This window comes from Hyla sarda, chromosome 1 (assembly GCF_029499605.1).
Source record: "Hyla sarda isolate aHylSar1 chromosome 1, aHylSar1.hap1, whole genome shotgun sequence".
NCBI classification, from domain to species: domain Eukaryota; kingdom Metazoa; phylum Chordata; class Amphibia; order Anura; family Hylidae; genus Hyla; species Hyla sarda.
Window position 1 is genome coordinate 428,709,267 of NC_079189.1, and position 13,172 is coordinate 428,722,438.

Below are 13,172 nucleotides of genomic sequence, written 5' to 3' on the forward strand. Positions count from 1 at the left end.
GGCCGAGAGCTGCTGCGATGTGCGAGTATACTGCGCATGTGCGCTGTGACTCGCACATCACAGTGTGTCTGCTTGTAGTGGCGTATTGCCGCTCCGAGCAGGCACATGTAAAGGCACCATACAGCGGTCATTCAGTGGCAGATCCGCAGCGTAAAATACGCTGGGGATCCGCTCGTGTGAACATACGCTAAGGCTGGCATCTCCTCCTGTTAGCTGAGTAACCAAGGGTCTCAAGTTCCACGGCCGGTATATCATATCATCACATATGTAACAACACAACATACACATATGCATTATAGGAGAGATACATAATGCTTAAACTATTTACAAGCCCAAAGGGTTGTCTTTTTAACAAAATTATAGATGTTCATGTCATATCAAAGGTAAGTTTAATCTAACATTTGCTGGTGAATAGAATTTATTGAATATAAACCCAAAAATTAATTGTTGGTGGAAACTTCCTGCAATGTGCAGAAAAATGCTACAAATTGCAATGCAGATAGCAGTAACCTGGACTCATTAAATAGTAATATCATCAACCTTAAATTTGGCAATTTAACATTAGTGGTTCAAAAAGGAAATTGTCTCCTTGATTGACTTGTACTTCCCCAGCATCCGGATATTAACAATCTGCCAGAAATGCAATTTGTAGCACAATAAAATGTATCTAATGTGCAACTATTATATGGTAATATTCAAGTTCCATCTAATCAGAAATGAGGCTTTCATTAACAAACGCCAAATAACTACATGCTGGATTGTTTCCTCACAATAGTCATGTCAATATGGCATATGAATATACATTGGGAATTTTGAAAGGCCAATACATTGGATAATTGAATAAGAGCCTGGGCAGCAGTCCAATGATATAATCCCTATTTCATATATTTTATATTGGCACTTTACTAGAGATACCCATCTATTGGTGAGTTGTATCTCCTAGAGCTGTATTTCCCAACTAGTTTGTCTCCAGTTATTGCATAACTACAATTTCTTACCAAGCCTAGAAACCATGCATGGGCAGTTCCATAGTTATATACATTCCTAATCACTACATAAAAAATATAATTATAATGCTCGAAATGTCATGGTATATAGGTTTAATATTCTATATAACAGGCCTCATTATTAAACAGCTGCAAATCAAATCACATATGAGGCTAGGAACACACTGTGTTTCAGCTGTCCGCTGCAGTTATGTCATTATCCCATCAATGGGATGCCAATGTATACTCTGGCGGACAGCAGTGTATTCCTTTTAGTGGTCCGAACAGAGTCACTTATTGACTCCATTCAGATAGCTTGCCTATAGTACAGGCTATTTTAATGGCACCAAATAGCATGGTCTGCTGCAGTATTAAGACCAGTTAAAGCAGTGTAGACCAATGGAAAGCTGTTATTCTTAGCAGGAATTACAGGGGGTTAATATGAGAGATAATTTTTTTCGTATTCCTTTAGGCAGCAGGAGGACATCACTCGTCAGTCCGCAAAGAGGACATTGCTCCTGCACCTGAGCCTGCCAGAGAGCACTGGGGGACACAGGCCAGGTGAGAAATGCAATTGCACAGTGGAGGATCAAGGGTGTTAAAGAGAGGGGATTTAAATGGTATAGGGGAATAGGTGAAGGGGGGGGGGTTGAAGTGGCACAGGAGCTGATAAGGGGGGGGAGAAGTGGCACAGGGGAGGATCAAGGGGGTAATAATGTGGAACAGGGGGTGATAAAGGAGGTAATGTGGCACTGGTGGAATCAAGAGGGGGGGATAAAATGGCACAGGGGAGGATATAGGGGAGGGGAGATGTGGCACAAGGGGGGGGGGGGGGGTAATAAATGTGGGGAATGAAATTGGACAAGGGGTGATAAGGGGGTAATGATGTGGCACAGGGGTGGTTATGAGGGGGGGATAAGATGGTACAGGGGAGGATCAAGGGGGGGGGAGGAAATGGCAAAGGGGGGTAGCAGCCACATTTCTAATGCTGATACTGCTATCTCGTTGTAGGTTGTAGGACCCGCAAGGTCATAAGTGCAATATGTAACCCAAGGATATGTATGCGGACGTTTAAAAAGATAATCTCCAATTTTATTATCTATGGAAAACAAATGTATGAGATATAAACCACCAGTAGATTGATTATACATGTATGTAGAAACGCCTTGATTTTAGAAGAGTATTTTTTTTTTTATAATGTCTTGTTTTACATCAAATGGTTGGGCAGGTGTGTGTATATATAGCTTCACTGAGGAAGAGATTACATCAACATGTTCTACAGGAAGAACACAAGCAGTGAAGTCAGTGGCATAACCTGGCCAATCTTCTGCTGGGAAACCTTGGGTCCTGGCATTCATGGAGGTGTTACTTTGACATGTACCACCTACCTAAACATTATTGCAGACCAGGTACACCCCTTCATGGCAACAAAATTCTAAAAGAAACATTGCAGTCAGTTCAAGGTATTGACTCGGCCTCTAAATTCCCCAGATCTCAATCCTATCAAGCAACTGAGGGATGAGCTGGAGAATGAGTCCAATATTTGGAAAATCTGCAGCAGAACGATTGAAGTTAATAGGTAGCAACAATATCATCTGCAGAAAATCTGCAGCGGAATTTCCAGATTATGTACGTGTGAGGGTAACACTAGACAGCAATGCATAATCTTAAGAAATAAGGGTCTGGGAGTGCCTGCTGTACCCCTTACAGCTATTCTTTCGGTGTTACACATTTGTATATTTAAACAGAGGATGAGCTAAACTCATGACTACTTTGGCCAGTTGCTTCTCTTATCCAAACCAACTTTGAAGCATTGTAAATGCTTAAAAGCATTGAAAAGAGGTTCATTATAAGGCTCCATGACTAATGTATCCCCCACCTACCTTATTCTCCAATCTGCCAATTTAAAAATCTTTCCTAGTTTTTAGAACATCGCAAGAATTATTGTTTCCAATACAACAAGATAATCATGCTTACCAATTGGACACTCTTCTCCAAGCTGTCTCCATCCCGTGCAGCAGACAAAACTTGAACCACTGTAAGAGAGAAGGAAAAATGACAGTGAAATAAAAAAGATTTTGCACAATATGCATGAAAATGATCTTACAACTGTGAGACTGTTGGGTACTTTTTTCAAATAAAGAGGTACCCGCAACCCATAGGTCATATGGTTGGTAGGTGGCTTGGCCAGTCATGGGACTTTTTCACTCATGACCATACCCAGCATACACCAAAATGCTGATAAATTGAAGAGCAAAAGTCACAGCAATGGTGATAAGTATCCTGGGGTGTAAACAATACTAGATGGGCGCTAATCACAAAGCACATCATTCTACTGTTTACTGAAAACGGAATGGGGCCTACAAAGAAAAGAACACAGTGTGAAGAAAAAATTGACCAGTTGCCCATAGCCACCAATCAGATCACTTCTTTAATTTTTTAGAGGCCTTTTCACAAATGAAATAAGCGATCTGATTGGTTGCTATAGGCAACTGGTCAACTTTTCCTCTGCACAAGTTTTGATGAATCTCCCCCACAGTACCTACAGTGAAATATGGTGGAGGTTCAATGATGTTTTGAGGTTGTTTTGCTGACTCTGGCACTGGGTGCCTTGAATCATGAATTCTGAGGATTACCAATGGATTTCGGGTCACAGTGTACAGCCCAGTGTCAGAAAGCTGGGTTTGTGCCCGAGATCTTGGGTCTTTCAGCAGGACAATGACCCCAAACATAGGTCAAAAAGCACCAAGAAATGGATGGCAACAAAGCGCTGGAGAGTTCTGGAGTGGCCAGCAATGAATCCAGGTCTAAATCCCATTGAACACCTGTGGAGAGATCTTAAAATTGCTGTTGGGAAGAGGCGCCCTTCCAATAAGAGAGACCTGGAGCAGTTTGCAAAGGAAGAGTGGTCCAACATTCCAGCTAAGAGGTGTAAGAAGCTTATTGAAGGTTATAGGAAGTGACTGATTTCAGTAATTTTTTCCAGAGGGTGTGCAACCAAATATTAAGTTAAGGGTGCCAATAATTTTGTCCAGCCCATTTTTGGAGTTTGGTGTGACATTATGTCCAATTTGCTTTCTTTTCTCCCTTTTTTGGTTTAGTTCCAATTCCCACCAAAGGAATAAACATGTGTATAGCATGTGTTACTGCAATCCTCTTCTGTGAGAAATACTTCATTTTCTTGAAAAATTTAAGAGGTGCCAACATTTACGGCCATGACTGTATGTCCGTACTACGATAAGTTCGTTTTGTTGCAGTCGGAAATGTGGAGTTAATGTAAATCTATAGGGCTATTCACATGGCCGTATAAAATATGGGTGCATTTAAAGATGGAGCATGTGCTACTTTGATCCATTTTGTGGATGGTATCTGCTAATTGACATCTATGGAGAGGGATTAAAAAGTGCATGTACCTGTTTTTGATCCACATTTCATCAGTATTTAAATTTTACTTTATCATCTCTTATTTCACGGCTTAAATCAATTTCTTGTCTAGGTGACATCCATTAGTATTTGTGGTGTAGAAATACAGATGTAATACTAATAGTATGCGGTATGGGACACTGGTGCAGAAAATGCAATATAGTGGTATTTGATACAGTTACTCTATACTTCAGCTATATGCTAAAACTGTGGACCATGTTCACCACTCTAACAAGTGTCCAGTGGGTAATATAAAGCAACAGAGCTGTATGAGATAATGTTCTGCAGTAGAGTTTCTATAATCTAAGGGTAAATGAGTGCATCATTTTATCTCAAGAATAACAAAACAGTATGTTACTTTATGTACTCCTATGTTTTTCCCTTAAAGAGAACTTGTCACCAAAGAAAACTTTTAATATAGTGTTCCTTGTGTAATTAGCAGACACTTTCCCATTCACTTGCTTTTAAAATGATTAACATAAATATGTTTAAAATGTAATAGAAAAATCCGTCACTAGGTGGTGCTGTTCTGGTCCCTGCTGCTATTAATACAGTGAGTTTGGTCTCCTCCCAGCCTGGCAGGAGACCAAACCTAGGAAGTGCTTCCCTGCACTGAGCTTGATTGACAGCTGCACAGAGCTTTACTGACAGCTGCACAGACTGAAAGCTGCAAAGAGCCTTATTGAAAGCTGCACAGAGCCTTATTAAAGGCTGCATAGAGCCTCAATCAAAGATGCTTAGAGCCTTACTGAAAGCTGCAAAAAGCCTCACTGAAAGCTGCACAAAGCCTCACTGAAAGCTGAGCCTAAGGTCTTCTATTCATCACAGCGCTGCAAAGATATGAGGGTGGAAGTGGTCCCCAGCAGGCTTCAGTGATGTCATGCCTGCTGGGAAATGCCCACTTTCTCGTGCTGGGAGATTGCACTATGTGAGCAAGAAGAAAGGTAAGAAACAGAGGAGTGTTAGGAGTAGTTAGGGAACATAGCCTGAGTTAGTTTAGAAAAGTTTATTAGGTGACAGGTACTCTTTAAGTGTTTGTTGTATATCTTCCACTTCATTTATTGGGAGGGAGATAGTCAGCAGGGATTAGCGATATCCTGTGCAACAATCTTAGTATGAGAAATCTGTTCCTACTGTGTCCGCTTGTTCCTCAGGTTAGATGCCTTCCAAGTGTGTTTTTGCAATTTATAGGTATTAGAATAGATGGTTAGGAATCCGGGGAAACTGCCCTGGCCAGTGAAATCTCAACCCAGCTCAATTTTAAAAAATTTGCCGATGTGTTAGATCACTTTATGTGACGCCACTACAATGCTCAGGATGGACCAAAATACCTCCAACACATTTTGGAACTCTTACTGCTTCCTTTGCCAGGGATGATATTGCGTTGGTCCATCAATTCCTGACGAAGGAAGCAATAAGCGTTCTGAAATGCATTGTCCATCCTGAGCAGTGTAGTGATGTCACATACAGCTATCTAACACATCGGCAAATTTTGGAGGATTATCAGCTGAGTTGAGACGCTGCCAGCTGAGGTAGTCTCCTCGCAGTCCTAACCATCCATACTGCTACCTATAACTTTCAAAAAACACACTTGTAAGACATCTAACCAGAGGAACAAGCAGGCACAGCAGGAACGGATGTCCCATACTAAGATTGTTGCACAGGATATCGCTAATCCTCACGGACTATCGCCTTCCCATTAAATGAAAGTGAAAGCAATACTAATAGTAAGTCATCTGCAATATGTCCGTATTAGGATACATTCACACCACTTTTTCGAGATCTGACTGCCGGATCTCATTCATTTAAATGCACGGGCCACAGTAAAATAGTGACTCCAGTCGGCTCATTTTCGCCCTGTATCCGGTTTTGTGACTGGACCGAAAACCGCGGCATACTACGGGGGGGGGGGGGGGGGTAAAAATTAGCCGACTGGTACATCTAAACGAATGAGATTCAGGAATGGCTCACAAACTAGGTGTAAATGCACCCTTAAATATGTATATTGAGTACAGCTTCCCATACACTCGTGTAAAGCTGGCCTTTATCATGCTTTCTTGCTCTTTATCTTTCTTTCTTGCTTATTCTCTTTTCACCAGTTAAGTCTACGGCTGTCCATGCATGCTGGGAATTGTACTTTTGCATCAGCTGGAGGCACCCTGGTTGGTAAATACTGTGTTAAAGGGGTACTCCACTGGAAAACATTTTTTTTTAAATCAACTGGTGGCAGAAAGTTTAACAGATTTGTAAATTACTTCAATTTCAAAATCTTAATCCTTCCAGTATTTATCAGCTGCTGTATGTTCCAGAGGAAGTTATTTTCTTTTTGAATTTCCTTTCTGTCTGACCACAGTGCTCTCTACTGACACCTCTGTCCATTTTAGAAACTATGTCCAGAGTAGGAGCAAATCCCCATAGCAAACCTCTCCTGCTCTGGACAGTTCCTAAAATGCAGAGGAATAGGAAAAAGCTGCGGTGGTGCTCCCAAGGAAGTAACCCGAAGTCGTGGGTATTGGTATAAAGTAAATAATTAATTTTTTACAGCATAAAGAAATCAAAGAAAATAAATAAATAAGGCAAGACGCGTTTCGGGAGTCACAGCTCCCTTTCTCAATTGCAGGTGGTGGCTGCAATTGAGAAAGGGAGCTGTGACTCCCGAAAAATAAATTATTTACTTTATACCAATACCCAGGACTTCGGGTTACTTCCTTGGGAGCGCCACCGCAGCTTTTTCCTATTCCTCTGCATTCTCTATACGGACCCAGCCCGGGCTCCATCCACATGCTGCAGGCCTAAATAGCAAGCTACCATCACCGGTAAGGGACACGCTACCCCCCACCCGGGTACCTACCTACACCGGCTAAAGACCTACACCGCACCCGGCGCCACCTCCGCTTTTTTCCGTTATATATTGCAGTTCCTAAAATGGACAGAGGTGTAAGCAGAGAGCACTGTGGTCAGACAAAGGAAATTCAAAAAGAAAAGAACTTCCTGTGGAGAATACAGCAGCTGATACATACTGGAAGGGTTAAGATTTTTAAATAGAAGTAATTTACAAATCTGTTTAACTTTCTGGTACCAGTTGATTTAAGAAAAAATAATTTTTCCAGGTGAGTACCCCTTTAAGTACTGAAAACATAGTAGATATACTGTTATTTTTTTGGTAGGTGTTTTCCTGGTAAACATTTAGTCCCCTGATACCCACTGGGTCACATTTTAATGCCACAACATGTATATTCACTGGTATTGGCCAGGTGCATCCCTTCTCTGACAGCGCTTCCTACAGGAATACTTCCGCCAGGACAATCTACCAGCCTACACCATAGTATCTGACTGGCAATGAGGTTTGCATTATATAAATATTTCTATCTTGGCTCTTCCTATGATACATGAGAGAATTCTGTATCCACATAGTGTTTCAGACCTGCCAAGCGTCCTTCCAAATGCAAGAAAATAGTGCTGCTGGCAACTGCTGCAATGCAGAGTCTATCAATCCCAAACTGGAAAGAATTATCGGTGTGCGAACCAGCTGCAGCAATCCTTCCAAGTAGTCTGCTGTATATTTGTTAAATGTGAAGGGTTTTGTAAAAAAGAAATAACTTTTGCATTTACACTGTGGGTTGCATACATGAACAGCATGTTAATACTTCAAGAGAGCCGCATTTAATTTAGGTCGGGAGACAACATTTAAGTACATGGTAGAGAAGGTTCTATAGAACCTTCTGCCAAAATATCAATACAGTACAACCTTAACCATATCATAATATTATATATAAACATTTATATAATATTTTATATTCTAGGATAAGACCTATGTAGGTGAATTATGAATATGTATCTCTGTTACTTTGCATCGATTCCCTAATGTATTGGCATTAAAGGAAACGGTCCCATCAGGCATGGAAATAACTAAAAATAGGGCAAGAGGGGAATTACTAGTCATATTCCCTAATGCTTCTCATGCAGGCTTTCAGCAGCCTGGAGCCAATAGGGTGCTACAGGCAAGGATCTCTAGGCACAGTTATGTAGCTTGCTTACTAATACTGAGGACAACCGCAGGAAATCTGGAATTCTCATTTAAAATAGGAAATTACATTATTTTTTTGTGTAGTTCCCTAATGTTTTAAAGAACCACTGTCAGGCTAGGTTTCCACTTGGTTTTTTTTCTGGCAGTTTTTGGATATCTGCCACTGCAGTTTTTGAGCCAAAGTCAGAAGTGGATCCATAAGGGAGAAGGAGTATGAGTCCTTCCTTTATATGTCCTATTCCTTTTGAATACACTTCTGGTTTGGGCTAAAAAACTGCAGTGGCAGATCTCCAAAAACTGCCAGAAAAAAACCCAAGTGGAAACCTAGCCTGATGAGTCATATAAACTTTATTAAAGGGTTGAAATTTAAAATACCTATTAATGGATAAACTAGTGTTTTTTGTTAATGCAGGTAAGAGGGAATACAATCTTACCTGCAACATATGAAGACACCCTAAAAAATGCTTGGCCCAAAGACCATTGCTCTGAGAGCTGTGCTGTAGCTATTAGTATCCACTAATTCTGCATATATATATATATATATATATATATATATATATATATATATATATGTATCTATGTGTATATATATATATATATATATATGTATATCTATATATATATATATATATATATATACATACAGGGTGGGCCATTTATATGGATACACCTTAATAAAATGGGAATGGTTGGTGATATTAATTTCCTGTTTGTGGCACATTAGTATATGTGAGGGAGGAAACTTTTCAAGATGGGTGGTGACCATGGCGGCCATTATGAAGAGGGTCATGTGACACATCAAACTTATTGGGAATTTCACAAGAAAAACTATGATGTGTTTGGTTTTAACGTAACTTTATTCTTTCATGAGTTATTTAGAAGTTTTTGACCACTTATAAAATGTGTTTAATGTGCTGCCCATTGTGTTGGATTGTCAATGCAACCCTCTTCTCCCTCTCTTCACACACTGATAGCAACACCGCAGGATAAATGCTAGCACAGGCTTCCAGTATCCATAGTTTCAGGTGCTGCACATCTCGTATCTTCACAGCATAGACAATTGCCTTCAGATGACCCCCAAAGATAAAAGTCTAAGGGGGTCAGATCGGGAGACCTTGGGGGCCATTCAACTGGCCCATGACGACCAATCCACTTTCCAAGAAACTATTCATCAAGGAATGCTCAGACCTGACACCCATAATGTGGTAGTGCACCATCTTGCTGGAAAAACTCAGGGAACGTGCCAGCTTCAGTGCATAAAGAGGGAAACACATCATCATGTAGCAATTTTGCATATCCAGTGGCCTTGAGGTTTCCATTGATGAAGAATGGCCCCACTATCTTTGTACCCCATATACCACACCATACCATCATTTTTTGTGTTCCAACAGTCTTGGAGGGATCTATCCAATGTGGGTTAGTGTCAGACTAATAGCGGTGGTTTTGTGTGTTAACTTCACCATTCACATAAAAGCTTGCCTCATCACTGAACAAAATCTTCTGCGTCATCTGAGGGTCCTGTTCCAATTTTTGTTTTGCCCATTCTGCAGCACCTGAAACTATGGATACTGGAAGCCTGTGCTAGCATTTTTCCTGCGGTGTTGCTATCAGTGTGTGAAGAATGGGAGAAGAGGGTTGCATTGACAATCCAACACAATGGGCAGCACATTGAACACATTTTATAAGTGGTCAGAAACTTGTAAATAACTCATGAAAGAATAAAGTTAAGTTAAAACCAAGCACATCATTGTTTTTCTTGTGAAATTCCTAATAAGTTGGATGTATCACATGACCCTCTTCCTACTGAAAAAAACAAAAATTGGATTCAAAATGGCCGACTTCAAAATGGCCGCCATGGTCCCCACCCAAGGTTTCCCCCCTCACATATACTAATGTGCCACAAACAGGAAGTTAATATCACCAACCATTCCCATTTTATTAAGGTGTATCCATATAAATGGCCTTTAATGATGCCCTACAACAGCAGCATCTCTATTCCTTACAGATGCAATCCGTCACATGTATGAATTATTTGGTCCAGATGCCACAGAAATACATAGGCCACAAATACAAACTGACCTCTATGACTTCTGAGCCTTGTTGTGCGCCCGCCCAGCACGTTACCCCATATGTGGATGTATTTTCATAGTCAGGGGAAAAAGCCCTCCAAAATTTGTAACCCAATTCCTCATATTACCCCTTGTGAAAATGTAAAAAATTGGGTAACCCCAGCATTTTACTGTAAAAAAATCTAATTTTTCAATTTATGGCCCACTTTTCAAAAAACCTGTGAGGTATTATTTCCCACTGTACCCCTTGTTACGTTCATTGAGGGGTGTAGTTTCTAAAATGGTGTCACATGTGTTTTTGTTTTTTTTTGCTGTTGGGGGCTTTATAAATGCACATGACCCCCGACTTTAATTTCAACAAAATTTTCACTCCTTCTATTCTGCGCATTGCAGTGCATCCACAGAGCAATTTACATCCACATATGGGGTATTTTTTTTCTCAGACAAAATTGTTCTACAAATTTTGGGGGCCTTTTGCCCTATTACCTAATGTGAAAATGAAACATTTGGTGTAACACTATCAATATAGTGCAAAAAAAATCTACTTTTTCACTTTTATGGCCCACTGTTCAAGAAACCTGTGAGGTGTAAGTATTCACTGTAACACTGTTACGTTCCCCGAGGGGTCTAGTTTCCAAAATGTAATGCCATGTGTTTTTCCTGGCACCATATGGCAAAATTTGCTTCCAAAAAGCCAAAATGTGACTCCTTCTCTTCTGAGACCTGTAGTGCGCCAGCAGAGCACTTTTCACCCCCATATGGGCTGTTTTCTGAATCGGGAAAAATTGGCCTTCAAATTTTTGGGGGTATTTTCTGCTTTAACCCTTTGTAAAAATGTAAAATTTTTGGGAAACCAAGCATTTTAGGTAAATTTTATTTTATTTTTTAACATATGCAAAAGTCGTGAAACCCCTGTGGGGTATTAAGGTTCATTTTACCCCTTGTTACGTTCCCCAAGGGGTCTAGTTTCCAAAATAGTATGCCATGTGTTTTTTTTTGCTGTCTTGGCACCATAGGGGCTCCTAAATGCGGCATGCCCCAGAGCAAAATTTGCTTCCAAAAAGCCAAATGTGACTCCTTCTCTTCTGAGACCTGTAGAGCGCCAGCAGAGCACTTTTCACCCCCATACGGGGTGTTTTCTGAATCGGGAGAAATTGAGCTTCAAATTTTGGGGGGTATTTTCTGCTTTAACCCTTTGTAAAAATGTAAAATGTTTGGCAAACCAAGCATTTTAGGTAAAAAAAATTTTTTTTTTTTACACATGCAAAAGTCGTGAAACCCCTGTGGGGTATTAAGGTTCACTTTACCCCTTGTTACGTTCCGCAAGGGGTCTAGTTTCCAAAATGGTATGCCATGTGGGGTTTTTATGCTGTCCTGGCACCATAGGGGCTTCCTAAATGCGGCATGCCCCCAGAGCAAAATTTGCTTCCAAAAAGCCAAATGTGACTCCTTCTCTTCTGAGACCTGTAGTGCGCCAGTAGAGCACTTTTCACCCCCATATGGGGTGTTTTCTGAATCGGGAGAAATTGGGCTTCAAATTTTGGGGGGTATTTTCTGCTATTACCCTTTTAAAAAATTTAAAATTTTGGGGAAAACAAGCATTTTAGGTAAAATTATTATTTTGTTTTTTACATTTGCAAAAGTCATGAACCCCTGTGGGGTATTAAGGTTCACTTTACCCCTTGTTACGTTCCCCAAGCGGTCTAGTTTCCAAAATGGTATGCCATGTGTTTTTTTTTTGCTGTCCCTGCACCATAGGGGCTTCCTAAATGCGGCATGCCCCCAGAGCAAAATTTGCTTCCAAAAAGCCAAATGTGACTACTCCTCTTCTGAGACCTGTAGTGCGCCAGCAGAGCACTTTGCACCCCCATATGGGGTGTTTTCTGAATCGGGAGAAATTGGGCTTCAAATTTTGGGGGGTATTTTCTGCTATTACCCTTTTTAAAAATGTTAAATTTTTGGGAAAACAAGCATTTTAGTTAATTTTTTTTTTTTTTTTACATTTGCAAAAGTCATGAAACACCTGTGGGGTATTAAGGCTCACTTTATCCCATGTTACATTCCCCAAGAGGGTCTAGTTTCCAAAATGGTATGCCATGTGTTTTTTTTTTTGGGCTGTTTTGGGGGGCTTCCTAAAGGTGACATGCCCCCCAAAAACCATTTCAGAAAAATGTTCTCTCCAAAATCCCCTTGTCGCTCCTTCCCTTCTGAGCCCTCTACTGCGCCCGCTGAACACTTTACATAGACATATTAGGTATGTGCTTACTCAAGAGAAATTTGGCTACAAAAACAAGTGAAAATTTTCTCCTTTTACCCCTTGAAAAAATTAAAAAATTGGGTCTACAAGAACATGCGAGTGTAAAAAATGAAGATTTTGAATTTTCTCCTTCACTTTGCTGCTATTCCTGTGAAACACCTAAAGGGTTAAACCACTGACTGAATGTCATTTTGAATACTTTGGGGGGTGCAGTTTTTATAATGGGGTAATTTGTGGGGTATTTCTAATATGAAGACCCTTCAAATCCACTTCAAAACTGAACTGGTCCCTGAAAAATAGCGAGTTTGAAAATTCTGTGAAAAATTGGAAAATTGCTGCTGAACTAGCCCTCTGTAAGTAAAAACTCATCAATTTTATGATGCAAACATACAGTGGACATATTTTATATG

At 40.4% G+C, this 13,172-nt stretch overlaps 1 protein-coding gene across 1 annotated transcript in view; it reads right to left on the reverse strand.

Moving 5' to 3' along the window:
- Positions 1-13,172, reverse strand: part of SCARF2 (scavenger receptor class F member 2) — a 230,997-nt gene that overhangs the window by 104,530 nt on the left and 113,295 nt on the right. The window contains exon 2 of the mRNA XM_056529702.1: positions 2,964-3,022. Coding sequence (XP_056385677.1) covers positions 2,964-3,022 — 59 coding nt within the window. The remainder of the gene's footprint in view (positions 1-2,963; positions 3,023-13,172) is intronic.